The sequence below is a fragment of the Terrapene carolina genome, unplaced genomic scaffold (assembly GCF_002925995.2).
Source record: "Terrapene carolina triunguis isolate 2854851 unplaced genomic scaffold, T_m_triunguis-2.0 Scaffold250, whole genome shotgun sequence".
Taxonomy (NCBI): Eukaryota; Metazoa; Chordata; order Testudines; family Emydidae; genus Terrapene; species Terrapene triunguis.
The window spans coordinates 1,114,596-1,138,502 of NW_020664601.1; the positions used below are offsets into that span (position 1 = coordinate 1,114,596).

At 45.1% G+C, this 23,907-nt stretch overlaps 2 protein-coding genes across 3 annotated transcripts in view; one reads left to right on the top strand and one right to left on the bottom strand.

The window, feature by feature from the left end:
- Positions 1–850, top strand: part of LMNTD2 (lamin tail domain containing 2) — a 57,464-nt gene extending 56,614 nt beyond the window's left edge. Inside the window, 1 exon segment of the mRNA XM_026657630.1 lies at positions 704–850. Coding sequence (XP_026513415.1) covers positions 704–850 — 147 coding nt within the window.
- A 1,325-nt stretch (positions 851–2,175) lies between these two features.
- Positions 2,176–23,907, bottom strand: part of LRRC56 (leucine rich repeat containing 56) — a 170,485-nt gene continuing 148,753 nt past the window's right edge. For both annotated transcript variants that reach the window (XM_026657633.1, XM_026657634.1), the window contains exons 8-14: positions 14,099–14,276; positions 11,887–12,099; positions 10,322–10,386; positions 8,417–8,547; positions 6,994–7,184; positions 4,794–5,181; positions 2,176–3,698 (exon numbers count right to left, since the gene is read on the bottom strand). In XM_026657633.1, coding sequence (XP_026513418.1) covers positions 3,506–3,698; positions 4,794–5,181; positions 6,994–7,184; positions 8,417–8,547; positions 10,322–10,386; positions 11,887–12,099; positions 14,099–14,276 — 1,359 coding nt within the window. In that variant the 3' untranslated portion in view covers positions 2,176–3,505. The remainder of the gene's footprint in view (positions 3,699–4,793; positions 5,182–6,993; positions 7,185–8,416; positions 8,548–10,321; positions 10,387–11,886; positions 12,100–14,098; positions 14,277–23,907) is intronic.

Below are 23,907 nucleotides of genomic sequence, written 5' to 3' on the forward strand. Positions count from 1 at the left end.
GCGGCCCTGCCCCCGGCGCTCTGGCCGCTGGGGGGGAGACCGGAGCCGCCGCCGGGGCTCGCCGCCCCCCCCGGCAAAAAAGCCAGAGCCGGCCCTGCCAGGCAGACTAAGTGTGTCACCCCTGTGAAGCACAATCCCCCTCTTCTACACTCCTGAGGGTTTGCTCCTGACCTCCACTTTCCTGTAAGGTGACTGTAGCAGCAGGCTGAGAAAAGGGAAGCACAGTAAGATGGGCAACCACTTGTTTGTGTGTGTCCCCGAAGTTAAAATAATGACTCTGTGCCATCAGGATGCTGGATCGTGGATGTTTGGAGCACCTCCTGGTGTGTCCATGTGGGATAATCTGTCCTTGTGCCATGCTGCGTCATGAGCCTCTGTCACAGCAGTATTTGTGCAGATGCATCATTGTGACATAGTAAGGCCCGTAGTAAATTCATACTCTGTCATTGTCCTCTAAGAGCAGCTTTCAAGCTGCAGGCAGACCCATCACAATGGACTAGGCTCTGAATTTCAGAGTAGAGGGGGCAACCCTAAGGCTCCTGGGAATAAAAAAATCCCTCCCATTAGAGAACATTAGACATGGATGAACTCCATAGTGGTGTGCACTAGAGCTTCAAAGGCAAACACCAGCCAAGTACCCAGTGGCACTCCCCATCTGCTACCGTATAACATGCCAATTACTTACGATAACTTCGCTTTTCAGGTCTTCAAGACAGCTCTGGATACAACAATTCCTACGGTGGCGCTGATAGGACAGAAGAGTGCTCGATCTAAATACGGCTTCAAGCACATGGCTTACCTACCTACCACTACTGACATGCAGCTTAGGAGATACTGTCCTGCTAGATGATGCATTGATTAATAGGTGACACAGGAAACTTGCACACGGGTTCTTAAATACATGCCATGCTGCTCCAGTGAATGTGCTGCCACTTGGCTTATTTTCAGCAAGGGGAGAAGAGTCAGTAATGGGGGGAGGCTGTTTTGAGAGGATGTGCTACCCGCAAGGCTGTTATTTATCACTTGAGAACGCCACAAAGAGCAAAGTCAGGACACTGTAGGAAAGATCATTGTAGAGCGGCCTTTGGTGGCTCCAGTTCCCACCCTTCCAGTCAGGAGGCCCATGGTGAAGGCTGAGAGTAAGGTCTGCTGGTGATGTGTTCCTCATCTGACGACAGTAGAGTTACTGGGGCAGGAGAGAAGGTCTCTATAACTGAGATGAATGACGACAAAGGTCAGAAATGGAAGGGACTGCTCCCACTGAGCCCACGAAGGCACTTCCCAAATGTCTCTTACTCTACTCCTGTACAATGGTCCCTGTTAACTTACCAGTCCATAGACAAAAACATTACTGATCATTTCTCCCTGTCCCCCAACACAGGAATACAGTGGAGAGGCCCCTTGCATGATAATGGTACAGAACCAAGCCTGTGTTTTCCTGGAAAAGATCCCATAGCCATTTGAAGAAGTGGCTTCTAAATCGGTGACCAGTTTGTGTGCAGATCAGGCAGACAAACCCAGTTGCCTGATTTGCAAGCCCAAACCCCATTTATGCATGAGAATGTAGGATTCTGCACATACAAAGTCACAAGCACAAATTGAGAGAGTAGCTAGGGGCCATTTGGAGCAGGTGGTCCTAAATACCACTCACTTTTACAATAGTTTTTATAAGCAGGGCCTGATTTTCACAAGTGTTGAGCATCTGCAACTCCTACTGACTTCACCCAGGAGTGTGGGTGCGCAGCACTTCTGAAAATCAGGCCCTAACATTCTTCTCTCTTCTATCCTATTGAGCCACACTGTCCATTTGTTTTGTTCATGGTCACTGACACTGGCATAGAGTCAATTTTAGATGCCAGTTTAACTACACAAGCACTTTGTTGGGCGATGACTGACTGGAAATCCCTCCAACACTCATATGATTTTGGGGAACTGCTTGCCACTCAATACTTATTGTATCTGATCGATGGTTTTCTTATGCCCACTGAGAGAATGCGAACTTGGCTTCTGCTCACAACTATTTTGTAAGAGGAATGGGTATCAGAGCAGTGGGACCAAGTTGAAGGATTTGGGCTCTATGGTACAGCCTATTCCTTTCGTTTATATTAGCAGTGAGGCAAAGGCAACAAACTATGCAAGGGATAATTGCATAATTTAATGTATTATAAACTGTTTCCCAGAAAATATCTGTAACGTATTAATTTGAAGGTAGAAAAAAATATAAGATTTTCTGATGCTTGGTTTGAGAACACCTGACATTGCTCAGATCATACACCGCAGTCATTCTTACCTATATCACAGTGTGCAATCATTTAGATCAGCTCATAGTGCTTTACATCTTACCCCAACATAGAATAAATACCCTATGGAAAACAAGAACTGCTCCTTCCCTACCCACTTCATTGTTGCTGATGAATCACTTAAAATAATTAAGTCACATGAATTTGGAAAATGTAACTGATCTGAAAGAATAAACAGGGAATGTTTGATTCTGCATGTCTGTTTGCTTGTCACTCATTTGCTCTGAAATGTCAGGGTGACAAAGTTTTCTAGGGAGCCAGCTGGACCCAATGAAACTTATTTACAAAGGTCGCTGGGTGAAATTCAGACCTGGGATGTCTAGCCATAGAACAGCAGTCCTGGGGAAGTGCTGAGAGTTCCTTCAGAGCAGAGACAAGGCAGACTGACACACTGATGTTCCAATGAGTTGCATCTTCAGTATTCCTTCCCATAGCCATATAGCTGAGGGGAACGATGAAAGATTACAAACAGATCGAAGTGGTAAATGTCAGTGGGAGAATGGAAATTAGTGCTAAAAATCAGACAGACTTCCTGCATGTTGGACTTCTGCTACCCCAGGTGAGTAGGGAACACACACACATCTGCAATACAATCATTTTAAACTGGTCTTTGCAGCAATCCCCCCTCCACTCTCAGTTGTTTCACTTGTGTGTTGAACATATAGGATCCACAGAGCGTATGCAATGAGCCTGTTTAGATGACAGCAGGCTGACACGTGCATGAGTATTTGCAGGCTGAATGCAAGAGGGAAAACTAAGGGCCCTCAGGTGCCAGCTGCCAAGCACTGAGTCTAGGGGACTGCAAACTTTCACTTTCCTGTGGGGCGTCACTGCAGGCTCCCTAGTAACATAGCTGGGGATTAATGCAGAGAAGCCAAGTGTGCCAAGTCTTGTCCCTTTCAGCACACAAAGACCATACAAATAGCTGCTTTTTATTTAATAAGAGGTTGATCAACTGTTGAGTTGATTAGAAGGTGCTTTTTCAAGCAAGCATTTCTGACCAGCTGTAGCTTTAACTGAGACCAATCAAGCTGTTAGTTCAAACAGCTCTGCTTGTGCAGCTCCGTCAACGTATTCAGCTCTCATAAGAAGTCAGAACACAGCATCAGCGCTGCTGGTGCTAAGTGTGGGGAACACAAACTCCAACTGAGCACTGTGGGCTTGTCCGACTCAGCTCCAACATACACGGCTACTTGGTGTATTTTCTATGACTTTGGCGTCTTGCTCTGAGTAGCTGTTGAGACACTGGGCCTGCTTGGCAACCTCTGCAGGGCAGCCTTGGCAGTCACAGGATGGACCACATTCCTCAGCGCAAACCTCTCTGGGGTTTTTGTGGATGAGCGGACAACTGGCTGGTGATGGTTGATCACTTTGGGGGGACTCCTATCCACAGTGGCTCTGAAGGGAAGAAAAAAATTGCTATTGTGAAATGGCATTGTTATGGGGAACTGAGTGAGCCCCCTGGATTCACCCAAGAACTGCACCAAGAACTTCCAGCACTGGGCACAACAGGAAGGTTGGCACAACAGGACTCTCTGAGGAGTCTACACTGCTACTTCAGCTAGTTTTGAGAACACTAGACTGCTCGCCAATTTCTGTAGATGTGCAGAGTCTCCATATGGATGAAGGACTGATAGAAAGGCTGATATTGGAGTTCTATCCTGAGAAGACAGATCAGGACACAATATGAAAATGTAATTTACTGGGTCTTTGTTTTTTTGGGTTATTTTTAACTCTTTCACTGTTGGCCCCCCTCATATCTGCTGTGTCATCATTGTCCACCAGCATTTCATAGGTAGGAATCCTCCCTTGCCGCACAGCAGATGTCTTTTACCTGGGTATAGCTGGAACACGGAGTAGCATGCAGGCAATTGAAGAGCTAGATTGTAGAGTGAAACTTTTGTCTGATTTAGAAAGTAGCTCACCCTCATCTGGAGTGACCCGAACAAATAGTACAAGGGACAGCTCCTGTGTTGATACTATACCATAACTATTATGTTACCTGGAAATCAAAATTTCCACATTCTGGGCAACTCCAAGTTTCAAATGAGCAATAAGATGCTGATATTACAATAAAAGGGTCCAATCACAACCAGGTTTGGTTTACATGACACCTATTTACTTTACGTCCACTTTTATTTTTAGAAATGCCTTTTCCCCTGAACTTTCTTTTAAAGCAAATTACTGTAAATTTCAAGGAAAAAATGTGTATCTGATGTGACTAATATCAGATTGAATGTTAGAAGTATCCAAGGTATGAGTAATGTAAGATCGTACTCGTTTAGTTTTGGAAGGACTAAAGGATGCATAGGTCACCAAGATACCAAGCAGAGCTTTCTACAGAGTACATGGTAGATACCATCTAGCTAAGAGTTTGTACTCTGTGGTGTAATATACATCAGAGTCAACAGGGCTGCACCTTTTCTCCCCCAGTGAAGTCTTTTCTATGCTTACCAGAATTCCATAGAAAAGTCGCCTAACTAGCGAGCATACCTGACACTTGTTGATCCAACAGCTGCTGGTCCTGAAATAGGCCTCCTGGTTTGCCGGCCAACACTCTCGCTGGTCCAATACCTCCCTTCAGCTCTCAGTGGCGATGCCTCACATACAGCAGGTGTGCTGTGCAGAGTCAGAATAGCAATCTCTTCACCCACAAGCTGGGCTGCGATTTCTGTGCTAACTCTTGATTGGGGATATTCCTTCAGTTGAGCTGCTTCTTTCTGGTTGGGCACTTTCAGACGTCTGACCCTGATGTCTCTCACTTTTGAGGGTCTAGCTGCAACACCCTGCATGGATGCAGGTGAGGGGCACTTTGGAGGAGAAGGTACCAGAGAACGATTCAGACTAGCGGGCAACACACTTTCTTGGGCATGTGATGAATCTGAAACAACAAGGAAGCACACTGATTTCCTGGTATGGCTAGTTCACCTAACTCTTAATGGGCCAATCCAATGATTACTGAAGTCACTGGAAAGCCTGCTTTTCACTTCAATTGGCAGTGGATCAAGTGATGAGTCCGCTCAACTCCTGTTACTTCCAATAAGATTGGAAGCCTCTGAGCACTTCAGAGGAGTGCATCCCAACTCACTGAGGTTTAAGGCACAAGAAAATTGAAGAGCAAGGGATACTGAGTTTTACTAAACTCAGAAGTGCAAACAAGGCTCTCAGGTTAGTATTAGAATAAGGGAAAGCGCCTCAATGTTAAAAATATTTTTGTATATTCTTTTTACTGTTTATAGTTCAGCTCATATGATCCCCAGCTGTAACACACGTGGAAGGAGAAAAATCCTGATGATGATCTATGACTAAGCCCCTTCGTTTTCAGTTTAAACCGATTTTTACCAAAAAATTCTCAGGGTTTACAAAAAGTATTATTTTGTTTTTTTCTGATTTCCACCCTACCTTTGTATCAGTCAAATATGTAAAAATAACTTATTTTATTAGGAAAATACAATACGTTGCGTGAGCTGTATGTATTACAATAATTCATTAGTCTGTGTGTATATGCAAAGCTGCCCGTTGAAGTAAGGCTATGTATTAGTCTAAAAGAGACACACTACAAACAAACAGGCACGCACACAAGCTCTGAGGTGCGTGCACATCTGAACGTACTGATGAATCTCACGCCCACCACGTACACATTTCAAGCTGTTAGCAGATAATGGTTTAAAAATCTGATCCACTAAAATGGGAAGAAAACGAAAATCTCTATCAGAATATGTTTCAGAACACAAGGAAGTATTCAGAAGTGTTCAAAAAACAGGAGAAAAGGATGAAGTTGAGTGTATGTGCTGCAAATGGTGTGGCCCAATTATTAAATGTAAATATTTATAGGCTAATAGTCCACAACAGTAAACTGTTTATTCAAATCAAAAGTTTTATTTGGGGATTAGAGATCTATTGTTTTCTTAAACTCACAGGTGGCATTGTGTTTTGAGTTCTCTTTTAGTTCTGCAGCAAACCACATTGATGAACGGAATTCAAAGCATTAATCTACTGAATACTTTTTTTCCATATTTCCATCCACCAAAATGAACCCAAATATTTACCCAGAAAAATTATTAATAGTTTTTTGCACTGATTTTCACCTATTTTTGTTGTTGTGGTAATAAACACTGATAAATTCCTGGGAAAAATTAAATAAAATAAAAACTGAAAACAAAGAGCCCTATGTATGACACAGCAATGTTGTATATGTTTATCCTTAGAAAGATTCTATATATAGTAGAGATCCATTTGCTGCTGGCCATAAAAAGATTAAACTGTACCTAATTAACTATGTACAGAATTTAGGTTAAGGACACAATCAAAAGAATGGCCTTTGAGTAATTGTGTCACTAAACCTCTGGGAGAGAAATACAGCCTTATATGTCCTAACTGAATGCAATTTATTATACTGCTTGGGTGACAAGAAAACACATTCCAATGTATTGCATCTCCAGTATTCCTTCTCATAGCCATGTAGCTGAGAGGAACAATGAATGATTACATTCTTTCTTTAGCTATCCTTCGATGTGAGGAGGATGTCTGCCAAGGGGGTTCAGTGGTGGGTTTTAAAGTGGCTGTGGAGCCTAATTCATGCCCTCCAGATTTTCCCACAGAAGTGACAGGTGTAATCTTGGAGGAGAAACAGACAAAAGTAATACATGTCAACCCTTCCCTAGAAAGTGAGAAGGCTAAGTGAGACCAGTACCTGAGGAGGACTGGGAAAGATGGGACTGGCAGGAGGAATCTGGTGAAATCCTTTCAATTAGGTCCTCGTCATAAGTATCTCTTAGCTCATCCTCACAGCTGTCACTCAGGCTGCATTCTTCATCTTCCTCCTCATCACTGTGTATCTTCAGCACCTGGGGGGCCTTCTCCATCTGAATGATTTGCAGACACCTGACAAATGTTAAGCTCTACAGTTTTAGCTGACCCTCATTGTGCTATCTTAGAGGAGTCTACACATGAACTGTTCCGAGTACTGTACATGCATGTGGGGTCACTGCTGTTTAGAGACAAATATAGGTAATGTGGATTTACATTCACCTGGATTGGCTTACCTTTCACATGCAAAAATGGGCTATGAATTAGGTACCTAAACTGCCTGTGTTTTATTGTTTCAGATTCAGCCAACCTTTAATTAGCCAAGTGAAACATGACAGATTTAAAGGAAGGGCATCAGAGTCAAAATAAAGGCATTTTTATCTCTAGGATAAGAGTCACCTCTCAGATCCATGGAGGAAGCTCAGCTCAATATTATTTTCTCCCGTGGTGCATGGAATACCGGGGCAGAGAACTGCCATGCAGACCAGAGAAGAATTTTGCCTATAAAGTGGCCTGATCCAAAGCACACTGAAGTCAGTGAGAAAACTCCCATTTAGTTAGGCGAATGCCAACTGCTTTTGCAAATCCTGCCCTTACTGTCTAATGGAGAATACTGCTAGGACCAGTAATAACCTACCTACTGGTAAAAGAAAACACTTTAACTGCACCCTGTATCGCCCTTCCTGTGTAGAAGGAGAGTCCAGTTAACTGCAGGGCAACAATTTCCCACAGATCCCACACACACCTCACAACTTGCCACCAGCCACACAGAGGGCACTCCAGAGGTCAGGGATCTGCAAGTGGTGAGGGGATGGGAAGTAGCTGCTGGGCTGGGGGAGGAGTAGGAGAGCTAGGCAGGGGTAGTGGCTGTGGAAGGCGGAGTCCATCTTTCCCTTTCTGCTTTATGGAGTTTTGCTAGGCTGTATTAATTTTCCTCTTCCCACCCACCCCCTCAATAGGGATGTCCCTTTAAGGAGGTTGCCAGGAAGTGGGCTGAGGGAGGGCTCACAGACCCAGAACCAACATGAACATCTTGGCCTCCCCTAGGATCAACATGGACAATGCATCAGAGATTTCCTCCTCCTTTCTCACTCCCCTGAGGTTTCCAGCAGAAGGGGCATCTAAGCGTGGAGTTTGCAAATAGATTCCACTGTGTTGTCTCTGCCTGCCTAGATATAAATTTACAAAATTAAAGGCAATTCCCCAAAACTGCCACCAGGTGGCTGAAGAGTTCGCCTTATTATGGAGATGGCACACTGAGTCCCTGCTTTATTGTAAGATAATTTAGAATCATCCCAAACTCTTACTGGTTATGATGCTCTCTCCATGCCCTCAGTTCAGTAAAGACATCTTCCCGGCTTAGATCTTCAGCTTCTTCAGAGTCATAGGTGTGCTCCATCTTGGAACCAGGCATTTGGAAAGGGTTCATTGCTACAGACTAAAAAATAAAACTAAAAAAAGTCACCACTGATAACTTGGTATTTACTTTACCGCTCACCAATCTTTGCCAACAACTCTCCCTCTAGTGCAATTTCCAAACTCTGGGCATCAGAATTTTGATGCAACTTTTGATGTAACAGTTGGGTTTTCAGTTTATCTATGACCATGTTCTTTATTTTGATATTTTTTTAAATTGTACTGAATATGATAAGCCCAGCTACAACCACTGTTAGGATACAACGTTTCTTATACATTCAGGGCCGGCTCCATAGTTTTTGCCGCCCCAAGCAAAAAAGCAAAAAAAAAAAAAAAAAAAAAAAAACAACATCGCCATCGGGAACTCTAACGCCGCCGCTTCATTCTTCGGCGGCCGGTCCTTCCCTCTGACACAGACTGAGGGACCCGCCGCCGAATTGCCACTGAAGAGCCGGATTTGCCGCCCCCTTCCAGGGGCCACCCCAAGCACCTGCTTGCTGGGCTGGTGCCTGGAGCCGGCCCTGTATACATTCACTCCAGAAACCCAGCACTGTGATGACTGGGAGCGTAATGACACGTTTAATTCTGGCCCCACGGATACGTAGCTCTAGGTACACTGACCTGAACCTGTAATAGCTGCACCGACAGGCATTTCAGTAGGATGTGATGGGTAACATATGATTATGATGCCCTTATACAGTCTGTGCTATGCCACACTATTATTAATTCTCATTGTTTTAATTAATTCCAAAAAGCTTCATTGATTGGGCAGGGTGGGGCAGAGAAAAGGGACACTTCAATTTCCCCCCCCCCAATGATTTTTCTAATATTTGCTGTCAGGGATAACATGTAAAATTATATACATTGTAGTGATCTATATTTCATGTAAGTGACATGGCCCCAATGCAGCAAAGCATATATAAAGTTAAGCACACTCTTACATGATTTGCTGAACCAGGGCCTACAAGGGTACGTCTATACTGCAATTAAATACCCATGGCTGGCCCATGCCAGCTGACTCGGGTTCATGGGGCTCAGGCTAAGGGCCTGTTTAATTGTGGTGTAGATGTTCAGGCACAGGCTGGAGGCCAGGATCTGCGACCTTTCCCCCTCCCAGAGCCTGGGCTCCAGCGTAAGCCAGAACCAAATCCTGTGGTCCTTACCTGTGCTTTGCTCAGGTCCCAGGGAAGTGGATGCAAGTTTTGTGAGTAAGGAATGCAGGATGTGGCATGTAATTTTCATGTGTTCTTTTACAGTCCATTGTTTTTAATTTCCTCTAGTGAAAGTAACGGTTCTCCCTACCGGTTGTTTCTCTCCTTTGTTTCTCATATACGATCACAGCTGATATCCGATAACTTTCTCATTAAATGACACAATTGGTTTGTTTTGGGTTGACACTTCCCTCCCAGCTCTGTCCAATCCCTCCCAGAACAGGAAGCCTGGAAGTCTCAGATTCATGACCCCCTCACCATTCTCTATTTATCCATTGATCTTCCAGCTCTCCAAGTTTCCTCTCCTGCCCTTCTCCATGCCTCATTTGGCCTTCCATATCCCCTGACTCAGCAGGACACTTAAGCACATGCTTATGCGCTTTGCTGAATCAGGGCCTTTAGACCCTCTCCCCTCCCCCCCACCCCGCCTTCTCCAAGACTCATTGCTTTTGTATATAGTTTTCTGGACTATAGACTGGAGTGGAAATCCATAAAATACATTGGGGTCTCAGCTTATCTCAGCAGAACTCATCTGATCTGGGTGTGTCAGGCAGGAATGGAAAGCATATAGGAAAGATAACGTACACCTAGCTTTTGTCTCCGTGCATGAAGGGCTTTGATAGGGTTCCCACATATAACTCGGCTGATTCCTAGCAAAAAGAAACAAAACAAAGCATTTCTCACCAGCTTTTGACACTTCGTACAGTTCTTAAATCAGTTTACAGTCCTGATGAGATTCTGTTCTCGAGGCTATAACATATTTCATTCATCGACTGTCTGGAGCTGGTCTCCATTTCCTTTGCTAAATGAGGAGTATCCAGCGCTAGCAAGGTGCTGCTTCATGGCTCTGGATGGCTTCACTGGCTCAGCTGGTACTGCTAAGCATTTGAACTATCTGCCTCAGAGAGCTGAGAAGGAACTGGTGTTTACTGGAAAGACAGCCTCAAAATACTGGGGCAAATGAACACAACCTGACACACCTAGTCAGCATCCGAAGAGCTGATTAGATTGCAGCACTCTGGCCTTCTCAGTGACAATTGACCAAGAAATCCTAGGGTGCCTTCAAAACTGGATCAAAACAGGACTCTGCCAGACATTTCCCATTCAGCCATCCTTGGGCATCCTGCCAGTGGCCCTCAGAAGCTCCTTTGTCTTCCCCTTAATTATAGCGGAGTGTCAGCTCTGCTACAGCTAACGTTAAGATCTCCTCACTCTCCAGCTCCTTTGGCATACCTACACTGTTGTCTGCTCTGAGAGGGGCTTGGACGGAGCTCTACATCCAAATCTCAGTCATCAGCAGTGAGCCTGAATTAGCCAGAAAAATTGCTGCAGAGTGACAAAGTGCTCCACTTCCTTCTGAGAGGTGGTGCTGACACTGCAGTATTCTCAGGAGGGAAGAGCCAACCACCAGGTTGCTGAGTACTGCGCTTCAATTAGACCTCTGGGCTGGCCAGCAGGCCAGAAATTTTAAATCAGTTACGTGATCCCTCACACTGGGAGACGCAGCCCTGGAAACTAAGGATACAGTCACTCACTCACAGCAATGATCCCTATAGGAATATAAGTATTGAGCTTGCATACCATGTACTCTGACCTTATGACCCCTTGTGAAGGGGGCATGCAACACAGCTTCTGAACTCCAGACGTTCTGTAGGGACAGTTTATCTTAGGACATTACTCCAGTGTTTTAACACAATGATATGTCCAAATAGTTCTGAATGTTTTCATATAAACTAGATCTGTGACCCCAGCCAATGTGGGGTCTAGAGATAAGGGCTAATGAGAACAGGTTTGAATAAAAATAGGAGGACAAACCCTACCTGAGGGGAGACTGCTTAACAAATAGCAGGTGGGGAGACATAGGGCACTTTGTAGCAATGTACAACTTTTGAAGGGGGATTAAAGGGTAAAATGGGAGGGTGTCGCCAAAGGACTTTCAGCTTCTGCCTCAGGAGAAAATGAAAAAGCACCCCAAGCTCACTGTGCGGGCTTCACACTTGGAAACCTATGGACAAGCCAATGTTCCGTCAGTACTGGGGGGGGGCGGGGGGGCACTGAGAGCACATGTGCTTTTATAAAGCTGGAAGAACTTTGAGAGGGGGTTGAAAGAGGGGTGGGTGGGGGAAGAACAGACAAAGAAAATTCATCACCATGTGTCAAGTCACTGGAGTCATCTTCTAGGAATATCTCATCAGAGACAGTGGAGTCTGGAAGGGTGCTACCACAGGATAGCAAATGGACATTGCTAGATCTCCCTGCACTAGCAGGCTTCTGTGCAGTCCCGGGTCTGGAAGCTGACATGAAGCGAGCTGTAGTAGGTCTCAGACCAGAGCCAGGTCTTGTTGTTGCCTCTGGATGAGCATCTGAGAGATTTCAGTAAGATATAACTAAGAATGCAACATTTAAAATACCCTATCATTGCACAGTCATGATAAAGCAATGGCAACATGCTTAGTGCTAGAGAGAACAGAAGAAAATGCAGTTCCTGCTTCAAGAAACTTAAATGGAAACACTACACCCAGCACAGTCACACAGTGTCTGCCACTTCCTCATGTTGGGACACTTATCTGGCCACCCTCCAGCATGAACACCTGCACTTTTCACACAGTTTCTAAACCATTTAAATATTAAGCAATAGGCTGGCAAAGGAAAAACAGTCCAGCAGTATTGGGTGCTCAACACTTTTAATAATCAGCCCATTTATTTAGGAGCTTAATTTTAGGCACCTATCTATTAAAAATATCTTGGCCTTTGTTATTAATGCAAAACCATAAAACATATAGCAGGTGCAAAGCAGCTAACTTAACATTACTAAAGAAGAGAAAATATTTGGAATTTCCTCACCTGAGTGCTTATTGTCAACGGCAAAAATACAAACATGAATAGAATATAAAGTAATATGAATGCCCTGTTCTGTGTTCCACTCTATTCTCTTTCTGCTTCCCAACTTTACTATTTTTCTGTAATTCAACCTTATGTAGCCAACAGAGGGATCACTGAAGGATCATACTTTTACAGATTTTTTCCTACAATACCTATTACTACAACTAATGATTTGGACCCACTGGGATTAAAATAAATGACAAGTGTGTGCACTTATTCCAAAATAAACTATATTTTTAATGGTGCACAGTTGGCAAGCATACCACAACAGTGGGGGTCAGGAAGCCAACCATATTGCCCACACTAATGGGAAGCAATAGAAGCAGTGATAGGAAATACTTTGTAATATTTAACTGACCATGGTAAAGCACATGTCATGCAGTATATAAAAGCATAACACGTGAACCAGGGTGACCCAATGAAATTAACAGGTTTAAAACAAAGATAAGGAAGTACTTCTTCACACAACGCACAGTCAACCTGCAAAACTCATTGCTTGGGGATGTTGTGAAGGTCAAAACTATAACTGGGTTCAAAAAATAATTAGATAAAGTTCATGGAAGATAGGTCCATCAATGGCTGTTGGCCAAGATGGCCAGGGATACAATCCTATGCTCTGGGTGTTCCTAAACCTCTGACTGCCAGAAGCTGGGACTGGATGACAGAGGATGGATCACTCCATAATTGCCTTTTCTGTTCATTCCCTTTGAAGCATCTGGCACTGGCCATTGTCAGAAGTCAGGATACTAGGATAGGTGGACCATTGGTCTGATGCAGTATAGTCGTTCTTATGAACCAGTTTTGCCAAATAATGTACTGTCATGTAGTTACATAGGTCGCTATTTATGAGCCATCACACTGTTTACCACATTCATTTCCAAGATTTCACTTGAATTTCTCAGTTCAAAACATACATACAAGAAGAATACTAAGGGCTAGAACCTCAGCTGCAGATGAGACATGCTGGGTGGTTTAAGCCACTTTTACATTTCTCTGATCCTAGGGCTAGCCTCAGGGCTGCTCTAAATTACTCCCATTGTTTCATAGCCACCTTTGGACAATCACTGGAGAGCAGAGGCATTCTAGCCATACTCCATTTCTCCTAGCCATTCACCCGACTCAATGGCCTAGCAGCCAATATGGCATCCTTAGAGTACCGGAGGATTCCCCAATGTAGGAGGGAAGAATCCTCCACTGGCTGGTTAAGAACAGCACAAAGCAGCCTCAACGGGGCAGAGGTTCTGGCCATAAGTTTGAAAGTGCAGTTACATTCCAAAGAATGACCATGAAAATGGCACGGTGAAGTTCCATATTTATTGTCCCACCGTGAATTCCATAGCCAAGCTGCTCATTTTCCAAGTGAAGAGATTGAGTTTCCTATCTCCCAGCCCTGAAAGCTCAGCTTGGGATCTTAGAGTCCAGCTGCACTCTTTCTTTCTTACACATCAGCACCAATAAATGGTGAGAAATTTGACATACCAAACCGAGAAATGTCTTTGGCTAAACTGCCCTCCTTAATGGACTCCTTGACAATTAGCCAGTCCTTGTTCATCTTCCTGGAGGGAGGGATGGTGATTTGATTTGCTAGTATTTCATCCAAATACTTTAAGTGAGGGATGAGTTTTTTCACTTCAGCTCTGTAGTTATAATCTGGCACCTGGAAGAATTGAGAATGTGGTCATTTTAACAGATTGTTCAAGAGAAACTAGACTACTACAAGCAATATGGAGCTGTTCACTTTGTATGAATGCTGGATAGTTTGAAGAATGCTTTGAAGGGGCAAACCAACCCACTTCAAAGAATAAATAGAAATGTAACCATACATTTCAAATCTCACTATGCTTCTCTCTGATGGAACTGCTACTCAAGCTGCTGATGTACTGACAACACAAGCTGCATAAAATAAAAGACTTATTTGCAATGTATTTAATCAACTACCTCAGCACCTATTACCATAGCATCTGGGTGCTGTACAAAACTGCAAACAATACACTGCTCTCCATGGGAAGATTGGACAAACTCAACCCATAAGCACCCCCCTCTCGCTACTTTTGGAATTCTTTGGTTGCAGCATCAACTTTAGGCCATAGTGTGACTAAAAAGATATGCCTGGGCTGGAAGGCTTCCAAACCCAGTGTCTGATGGACCAATAAGGAGCAAATCTCTCAGAGCTAGATTGCGACTTTAGGCAAAATTGTAAGCCCGGTGCATATGCAGCCCTGGGAGGCACGGTGAGTGCTTCTGTATATTAGAGGAGATGGACTCAATTGAAATCTAAGCCCCTTTCCTGCAAGAGGGTGCATGCCAAGGACAGATGCACAAAGGCTCAAATGAACTGTATCTAGGTTTCTTTTCTAAGACTTTGGAATGACCCCTCCCATGCACACATGCTGGTTATGACACATGTTGAGGGGCGCAGCTTTTTCTGGACTAATAAATTGACATTTTGGATTATATGTGAAATGGTCCACGTGCACATCGCAATGATGGAGGAATTATGTATCGTAGGAGAGAGAAGTTTAATGTTACCTACGGTGGTTATTACACTATGGTTCTGAATCTCCTGTGAACATTGGGCATTTCTAACAGATTATGATACCACAAAGACATCTATACATGGCATCTCAGCTTTGGGAAAATTTAGTGAGGTGTACAGGTGGGTTGGGACATGCATTTTGCAACACTGGCTAAAAAAAATTTAGATTCAAGAAGGCAGCAGACAATATTTGACTGTCTCAAATTCACTAGCAGTTTAAAGAAAGCACAAAGCAAGATTGTCCTGGTGATGGAGTGTGAGGGAATGGCTCATCTGAATGTTAACATCTGCCTATAAGTAAGGCTGCGAGTTTGTCACGGAGGTCACGGATTCTGTGACTTTACGTGACATCCGTGACTTCTGCAGCGGCCAGTGCACCTGGCCTGAGGGCAGTTCAGGCAGCCCCTGCGCCAGTCGCTGTTGCTGGGGCAGTCTCAGGCCACAGAGAGCTGCGGGGGCGGTGCCCTGGGCGGAGGCAGCGCGCAGAGCTGCCTGGCCATGCGTCCGACTAGCAGCTGACCGAGGGGATGTCGCCACTTCCAGGGAGCCCCCAGGTAAGCGCCACCCAGAGCCCGCCTCACCCCATCCCGTGCCACCAACCCCCTGCATCCTCCCACACCCAAACTCTGCTGCTGCTGCGGGGGTGGGGGGGATGGTGGCACGGAGCCAAGTAGGGAGCCTGCCAGCCCCGCCAACCTCCCTCCTAACACCAGCAGGGGTCCTGAACTGCGTCACCTGGGCTGCCCTCCCTCCCCAGCACTCGGGGCACCCTCAGGCAGCCCCCCCCAAGTTTTAGTCGGGGTATATAGTAAAAGTCATGGACAGGTCACAGGCCGTGAATTTTTGTTTAGTGCCCGTGACCTGTCCGTGACTTTTATTAAAAATACCCATGACTAAAATGTAGCCTTACCTATAAGTCACTCGTTTGGTCCTGAGTTTTTGTCTTTCACAATATTACATGTTATATCACCAATTCCCAGTCAGCCAAGTCCTTGCCCACCAGTAATGTTGTCACACAAAGAAATCTTTCTGTAGTAGCAGTCTGTATAACAACTGTCCATTCCCTTCCCACAAAACAACACACAGACCGGCAGAGGGTATCTGTCAAATAAAGCATATATTTGCTGGCTGCTGCTAAGAAGAGGCAGACACTAACCTGACTAACTGACTCTTTAATCTTAATTTAGGAATAGCCTTAACCAATCATCATCCCTTCACGTAGCACATGTACTTTGTACAGGGCGCTGGCTATAGGTTTACAATGTATAGTGCTGTCCTATTTGAGAGATGCATTATATTACACTCACATGGCAATACTGCAAACAGCAGCTGTAATAGGGGCTACAGTATTTATCATCAGGTTGTTGCTTTTGGTTTAGATGACAGAGGAAGATGAGGTCATCTGAAAATCAAATTACACAAAGCAAACAGGGAGCCTGAAGAAAGAGCAGTAAATCTAGTTAATCATTTTGTAGATAAAAAAAATACACAAGCTCTTACCGAGGCTGTACTGTGGGTTACAGTATGGCATGCAGCTTGAAATGTTAGACTTGCCCAACTGGGGAACATAAATGTAAGTCCATCTCTATTTTTCCTACCTCCCAGCTGAATTTTCTATACCTCAGTCAGTTGGCAAAAGCATTAATAGGAACAAAGCATCTGACAGAGCCCAGGGTGAAACTCTCAGGAATGGAGGGTAGAATGGGTTTTGTGATGGCCTCAGGGCCAGGGGCAGCTCCAGGCACCAGCGCAGCAAGCGCGTTCCTGGGGCGGCAAGCCGCGGAGGGCGGCCTGCCGGTCGCTGTGAGGGCAGCAGTCTGGAGGCCTTCGGCGGCATGCCTGTGGGAGGTCCGCCGGTCCCGCGGTTTCGGCGGCAATTCAGCGGCGGTGTCACGTTATTGACTTGAACTGGGACTGTATAGAACATGCATCCGAAGAAGTGGGTTGTAGCCCATGAAAGCTTATGCTCTAATAAATTTGTTAGTCTCTAAGGTGCCACAAGTACTCCTGTTCTTTTTGTATAGAACATGGTTACAACCAAAGTCCTGTAGTGGCACCAAATCTTGTATAAAGGGGGTCAAATGAGGTGTCTAAGACAAGGTTATGGTTTGCTGGTTATGATTATGCTGTCTATATGTGTGTATCAATTTTGTAGTTAAAGTTATGAATATTGGCTCTATACTGTCTGTATTTCAAACTTATGCTATGCTTCTGGGAAACTTCCCAGACAAGTTGGTGTTAGCTCTGCCTAGTCTGCTTGATGGCCCATTAAGGACCATCAGCTATACAATTGACCCATTGAGAGAAGGCAAATGCGTCTTGCAACTCAGCAAAGTATGCAGGGACTGGCCCATGTGACTCCAGACTCCATTTTGCTGTAATTTTCCACAGTAAGGACAAAGAAATGTTCTTACACCTGGAAAAGACTATAAAAGGCTAATGCCTCTCCTCCATCTTGTCTTCAATCCTGCTTCTTATCTCTGGAGGGACTTTGCTACAAACTGAAGCTCTGAACAAAGGACTGAGGACCCATCCCAGCTGGGGATGTACTCCAGAGACTTGATTTGAACCCGCAGTTTATTTCATCACTGCTACAAGTGTAAACCAAGAACTTTGCCATTACTATATGTAATTGATTCCATTTAACCAATTCTAGCTCTCATCTCTATCTTTTTCCTTTTATGAATAAACTTTTAGATTTTAGATTCTAAAGGATTGGCAACAGCGTGATTTGTGGGTAAGATCTGATTTGTATATTGACCTGGGGCTTGATCCTTTGGGATCAGGAGAACCTTTTTTCTTTTACTGGGGTATTAGTTTTCATAACCATTTGTCCCCATAACGAGTGGTGATACTGGGAAAACTGGAGTGTCTTAGGGAATTGCTTGTGTGACTTGTGGTTAGCCAGTGGGGTGAGAACAAAGTCCTCTTTGTCTGGCTGGTTTGGTTTGCCTTAGAGGTGGAAAAACCCCAGCATAGGGCTATAACTGCCCTGTTTTAAGCGATTTGTCCTGAATTGGCACTCTCAGTTGGGTCTCGCCAGAACCGCATTGTTACAGGCGGGTACGCCGAAGCCACAGGACTGGCAGATCACCCATAGAAACGCCACAGAATCCGCGTAACGGTGGACCGCCTGCAGGCATGCCGCTGAAGGCCACCTGACTGCCATGCTTGGGGCGGCAAAAAACATAGAACTGCCCATGCTCAGGGCTGTGGAACTTCTCACTGAGGGGTCAGAGTGAATTTGTGAGTTGCCTCTTTTAGAGCATGGTAGAAGACATGCCTCTCTGAGGAGGCCTCCCATCAGTAGAGGCAAGAAATGGCTGATTAATCTGTCTTCTCCTAGAATGACCCTGTCATAAATATAAAGGGAAGGGTAACAACCTTTATGTATGCAGTAACATAAAATCCCTCCTGGCCAGATGTACTGAATCACTTTACCTGTAAGGGGTTAAGAAGCTCAAATAACCTGGTTGGCACCTGACCAAAAGGACCAATAAGGAAAGAAGATACTTTCAAATCTGGGGGGGGGGAGGTTTTGTTTGTGTTCTCTTTGTTTGTTCCCTCTTCGGAGAGACAGACCAGGCAGGTAAAACGTCTCCTGAAAACATACCTGAAATGATTCATCTAAGATTACAAAAATTGTAAGTAAGGCAAGGAAATGCGTTAGATTATCTTTTGTTTTAGCTTGTGAATTTTCTTGCTATAGCTTACTGCTCTGCCCTCAGGCAAAGAAAAAAACAAAACAACTCCAGCTGCTCTCAGCTAAAAAAAAAAAAGAAGAAAGTTAAAAAAAAAAAAAAAAAACCCTCCCTGGTTTTCAAGCAGCCAACAGAAAAAAATGTGTCCTTTTAAAATCCTGAGGTCTGTGGTTCTGGTTCAAAATGATCCCACCGCGCTGCCACCATGTCAGGGTTCCCTCCCCACTCTGAACTCTGGGGTACAGGTGTGGGGACCCGCATGAAAGACCCCCTAAGCTTATATTTTACCAGCTTAGGTTAAAAACTTCCCCAAGGCACAAATTCCTTTCCTTGCCCTTGGACGCAGGGCCGGCTCTAACTTTTTTGCCGCCCCAGGCAAAAAAGAAGAGAGCCGCCCTGCCGTACTCCCCCCCGCGAGCGCCGCCGAAATCCCCCCCCCCCCAGCGCCGCACCGCCCGAAGCCCCGCCCCCCTCCAAGCGCCGCCCGAAGCCCCCGCCCCTCCTCCGAGCGCCGCACCGTGCCAGCCCCCGCCCCCCGAGCACCACGCCGCCCAAAGCCCCACTCCCCTCCGAGCACCACACTGCCCGAAGCCCCGCCCCCCCGAGCACCATGCCGCCCGAAGCCCCCACCCCTCCTCCGAGCACCGCGCCGCCTGAAGCCCCGCCCCCTGAGCACCACACTGCCCGAAGCCCCCGCCCCCGCTCCGAGCGCTGCGCCGTCGAATCCAAAAAAAAAAAATCGAGCGCCGCCCTGCCCCAAGGTGCCGCCCCAAGCACGTGCTTGATCGGCTGGTGCCTGGAGCCAGCCCTGCTTGGACAGCATTGCTGCCACAACCAAGTGATTCACACAAAAATTCAGGAAAGGGTCACTTGGAGTCCCTATTTCCCCAAAATATCCCCCCAAGCCCCTTCACCCCCTTTCCTGGGGAGGCTTGAAAATAATATACTAACCAATTGGTTACAATGTGAGCACAGACCAAACCCTTTGGTTTTTAGGATACTGAAAATCAATCAGGTTCTTAAAAGAATAATTTTATTTATAAAAAAAAAAGTAAGAATCACACCTGCAAAATCAGGATGGAAGGCAACTTTACAGAGTAAATAAAAAGATTTAAAAAACTGAGGATTCCCCTCTGACTCTGCTTCCCAGTTACAAAACAGGAATGAAACTACCTCTTAGCATAGGGAAAATTCACAAGCTAAAACAAAAGATAATCTAACACATTTCCTTGCCTTACTTATAATTTTTGTAATCTTAGATTAGTCATTTCAGGTATGTTTTCAGGAGATGTTTTACCTGCCTGGTCTCTCTCTGTCCAGAGAGGGAACAAACAAAACCTCCCCCACCCTAGATTTGAAAGTATCTTCTTTCCTTATTGGTCCTTTTGGTCAGGTGCCAACCAGGTTATTTGAGCTTCTTAACCCCTTACAGGTAAAATAATTCAGTACATCTGGCCAGGAAGGATTTTATGTTACTGCATACATAAAGGTTGTTACCCTTCCCTTTATATTTATGACAGGGTCATTCTAGGAGAAGACAGATCAATCAGCCATTTGTTGCCTCTACTGTCTTCCACCATGGCATGACCCTATCACAAGTGGGGTTTTTTTTACAGACTGAAGACACCAAGTGATAATTATGTCTTCTGAATATGTTACTACATTTGGCGATGGGCAGCAAAGGGGATAGACATAAACTCCTTATAGCTTTAATACCTATTGCGTAGGTTCTGATAGTAAACTACAGCTATGGAGTGACAGAAGGTGCACTGTATTATCTCTATGGGAATAAAAACAAGCAAGAAGACATGATCTTTCCACTAGAAGCAGGCATGGATTTATTTTTGTAGAGACTTTTGTTTCTAATCACGTCTTCAGCAAGGAATGAAATGTCAATAACAAACACTTCAATTATAAATAGTTACAGTATCTGCCTCTGAAGTACACCTCTGAAAGTACAAAGAAGGAAAACAAATGTAGAACAATTTGTTAAGGCACAGCCTACTGGATCTCTGAAAAGAAAAAAACATGACAACTAAAACACTGCACTGTGCTGGTGCCGTCAGTGACAGATGTGATCAAGCCAATAATTAAACATAAGAAAGTGATACAAATCTTCACGATTATTATATGCATGGGTTGAAATACCCACACTTGCACTACATGACTGAGCTTTTAGGGATGGTATCTAAGCTTTCAAGCTTAAATTCTTACACAAATGAATTCTATGGATGTGAATGGTTTAGAGTAAACAGGGAAATTATATGGCATGTGATACAGAGGAACAGGGCTGGCCTTAGTGAAAATGGTGCCCTGGGCGAACTTGTATTTTGGCGTCCCTCCTCCCCCTCCCACCATCACCCCTGGGTCCTACGTGCTCCCCTCCTCGCATCATCTCCGGGCCATTACCTATACTGCTTATGGAAGTCCACAGGAAAGTCCATTCAGTGTAGATGGGCGTCTCCCATGGTCCATTGTGAGTTAAGTGTCCCCTGATGAGCCACTTACTTTGACTAGTCCCTCCAAGAGGTGCTGGCTAACTAACTACCTTGTGGTGTTACCCCAGGAGCAAACATTTGAAATCCAGATATAGAGCCAATACTCATAACTTCAAATACAAAAATGATACACGTATACAAATAGCATAAACATATTCAGCAAGTCATAACCTTTTCATAGACATCTTACGTGTCACATTTTGTACAACATTTGTTGCAAGTATGTAACAGTGGTTGCAACAATGATCTACATGGTCATGTTTTAATCAGATAACATCACAATGAATAACTGATCCAGCTAGCAAATTCCTAGGCCACTGTCAGCAGAAGCGCAGAAGTAAGAGTGGCCTGGTAAATGGTATATTGCCACACTTACTTCATTGCTGCTGCGGTGGCTTGTGGTGCCTGCGGCTCAAGGCAGGCTTTGCACTCTCACATGGGGGCTGTATCTTGCCAGAGCCCATAGCCCTCAGGTAAGCCCCTAGCCACTCCTGGCTCACCACGAGCATTTTGACAGGAAGTACCAAGCAGTAATAACAACAATAATAATACAAGTGTGTGTGTGTGTGTGTGTGTGTGTGTGACAGAGTGTGCTTGTATGTATGTGTGTGTGAGAGAGAGCCAGTGTGTGTCACTATGTGTTTATGGATTGTGTGACATAGTGTGTGTTGGGGAGTGTGAGACTCTGTGTGTGTGTGTGAGACAATCTGTGTTGGGGGACTGTGAGAGACAGAGTGTATGTGGGTGTGAGAGCCTCTGTGTGTGTGAGTGTGTGTTTGTTAGGGAAGTTTGAGTCCCACCTCCCCCCCAGCTCAGCCCGGTTCCACCCCCCTCATTCACATGGAAGTTTTGCTCCTCCTGGCCCTGGCCCGGCCGGCCCGCGCCAGAGACTGAGCGGCGCCAGGCCGCAGGCAGGGAGGGACTCGACTCCGCTCCAGGCAGCGAGCGGTGGGATGCACTGCCAGAGACCAGCCCCAGCCGTGCCGCTGTGGGCTCCCTGGGTCTGGGGCAGAGCCAGAGCCCTCAGCCAGCTGGCTGAGGAGCGAGTGAGGGTGGAGTCCGGGGGGCGGGGTCAGGGTCAGGGAGAAGCCCGCCAGGCCAGCACGGGGTAGGGGTCAGAGAAGAGAGGAGTCCGGCCACAGCCAGCCAGGGGAAGCCCAAGCCCCATGTGGTGTCCCCCTGGCTATGGCGCCCTGGGCGTGGTCTCCGTTTGCCCAGCCCTAAGGCCCTGCAATCATAGTGCCATCCCTTTGTTTTCTTTCTTACTCATGCATTACCGGTCCTCTGTAACATCAATGTAGAATGCTCCAATTCCTAGAAAATACATTACCTCCCAAAACATCTTGGTTACATATACTGTATCTTGGTTTTAGCCTACCACTAATAACTTGGGAGACTTGTGCTGCAATGAACATTCAACCTAATTTGTTTATCTCATGTTTATCTCTTGAGAATTGATGAAGACCTGCAATTACAGCAGCCTGAAGAAAATGATGGTGGATCATTTGTTTTAACCCAGAATAACTATTCTCCATGTACACAGAAAGTTTGCAAAGAATATACATTTATTCAGTTTATCGGATAAATGTTCTAGAACAGTGATTCCCGATTTGTCATCCACAAACCACCAGTGGTCTGCAGAGCACTTCCTGATGCACCAGAGAACTGGTTGATTGAATTATGCTGACTCCACTGATTGTTTCAAGATGCTACAGTGCGCGGATTTAAAGTTTCCAGATTTAAAGATTCCAGTTTTAGAGCTATTACCTGTTCTAACGGTAGTCCCCATTTTAAGTAAAGGAAATATTGCTGGAATCAACAACATCTCTAAAACTGGAATTAACTTGTTAAATGCATGCACTGCACACCACATTCAGCATTTTTCTAATATCATTTTTGCATGTATACAACTGCTGTAGTTGCCACTGGGATGTTATGCAATCCAAACAGGAAGGGAGGAGAGATGGTTATTTTGACTGCAAAGAGGATGGGCCTGTCCACAAGACAATCTCTCTATTAAGACCTGACCTATGCTATGAAAAAGTTTGATAACTTCTTTTCAGAAGAGCCCCTCACTTTAACATGCCACTTTAAAGTTTTATTTTGGTGGTCTCCTTTCCTCTTGAAATTCCTTGAAGCCACAAAACAGATTATCAGAATGATCCAGAGTCACTGTATTAACACATTAATCTGGTAGATATCCAGATTCAAATTCCTGAATCATATCAGGTTTTTAGTTTTTGCTGGTATATTTCAACTTCAGTATTGGTATTTTATGTGGTTTAAGAGACAGGAGAAGGATTTAATATGGATGGACAGATAATCACATGAGTGTGTTGCTAATTCTAGGTTAGGGTTACCATATTTCAGCAAGCAAAAAAGAGGACGGGAGGAGCCCCGCCCTAGCCCCGCCCCCGTCATGCCCTAGCCCCACCCCTGCCCCTCCCACTTCCCGCCCCCCTCAGAACCCCCAACCCTCCCCCCGTTCTTTGTCCCCTGACTGCCCCCTCCTGGGACCTCTGCCCCTAACTGCCCCCCAGGACTCCACCCCCT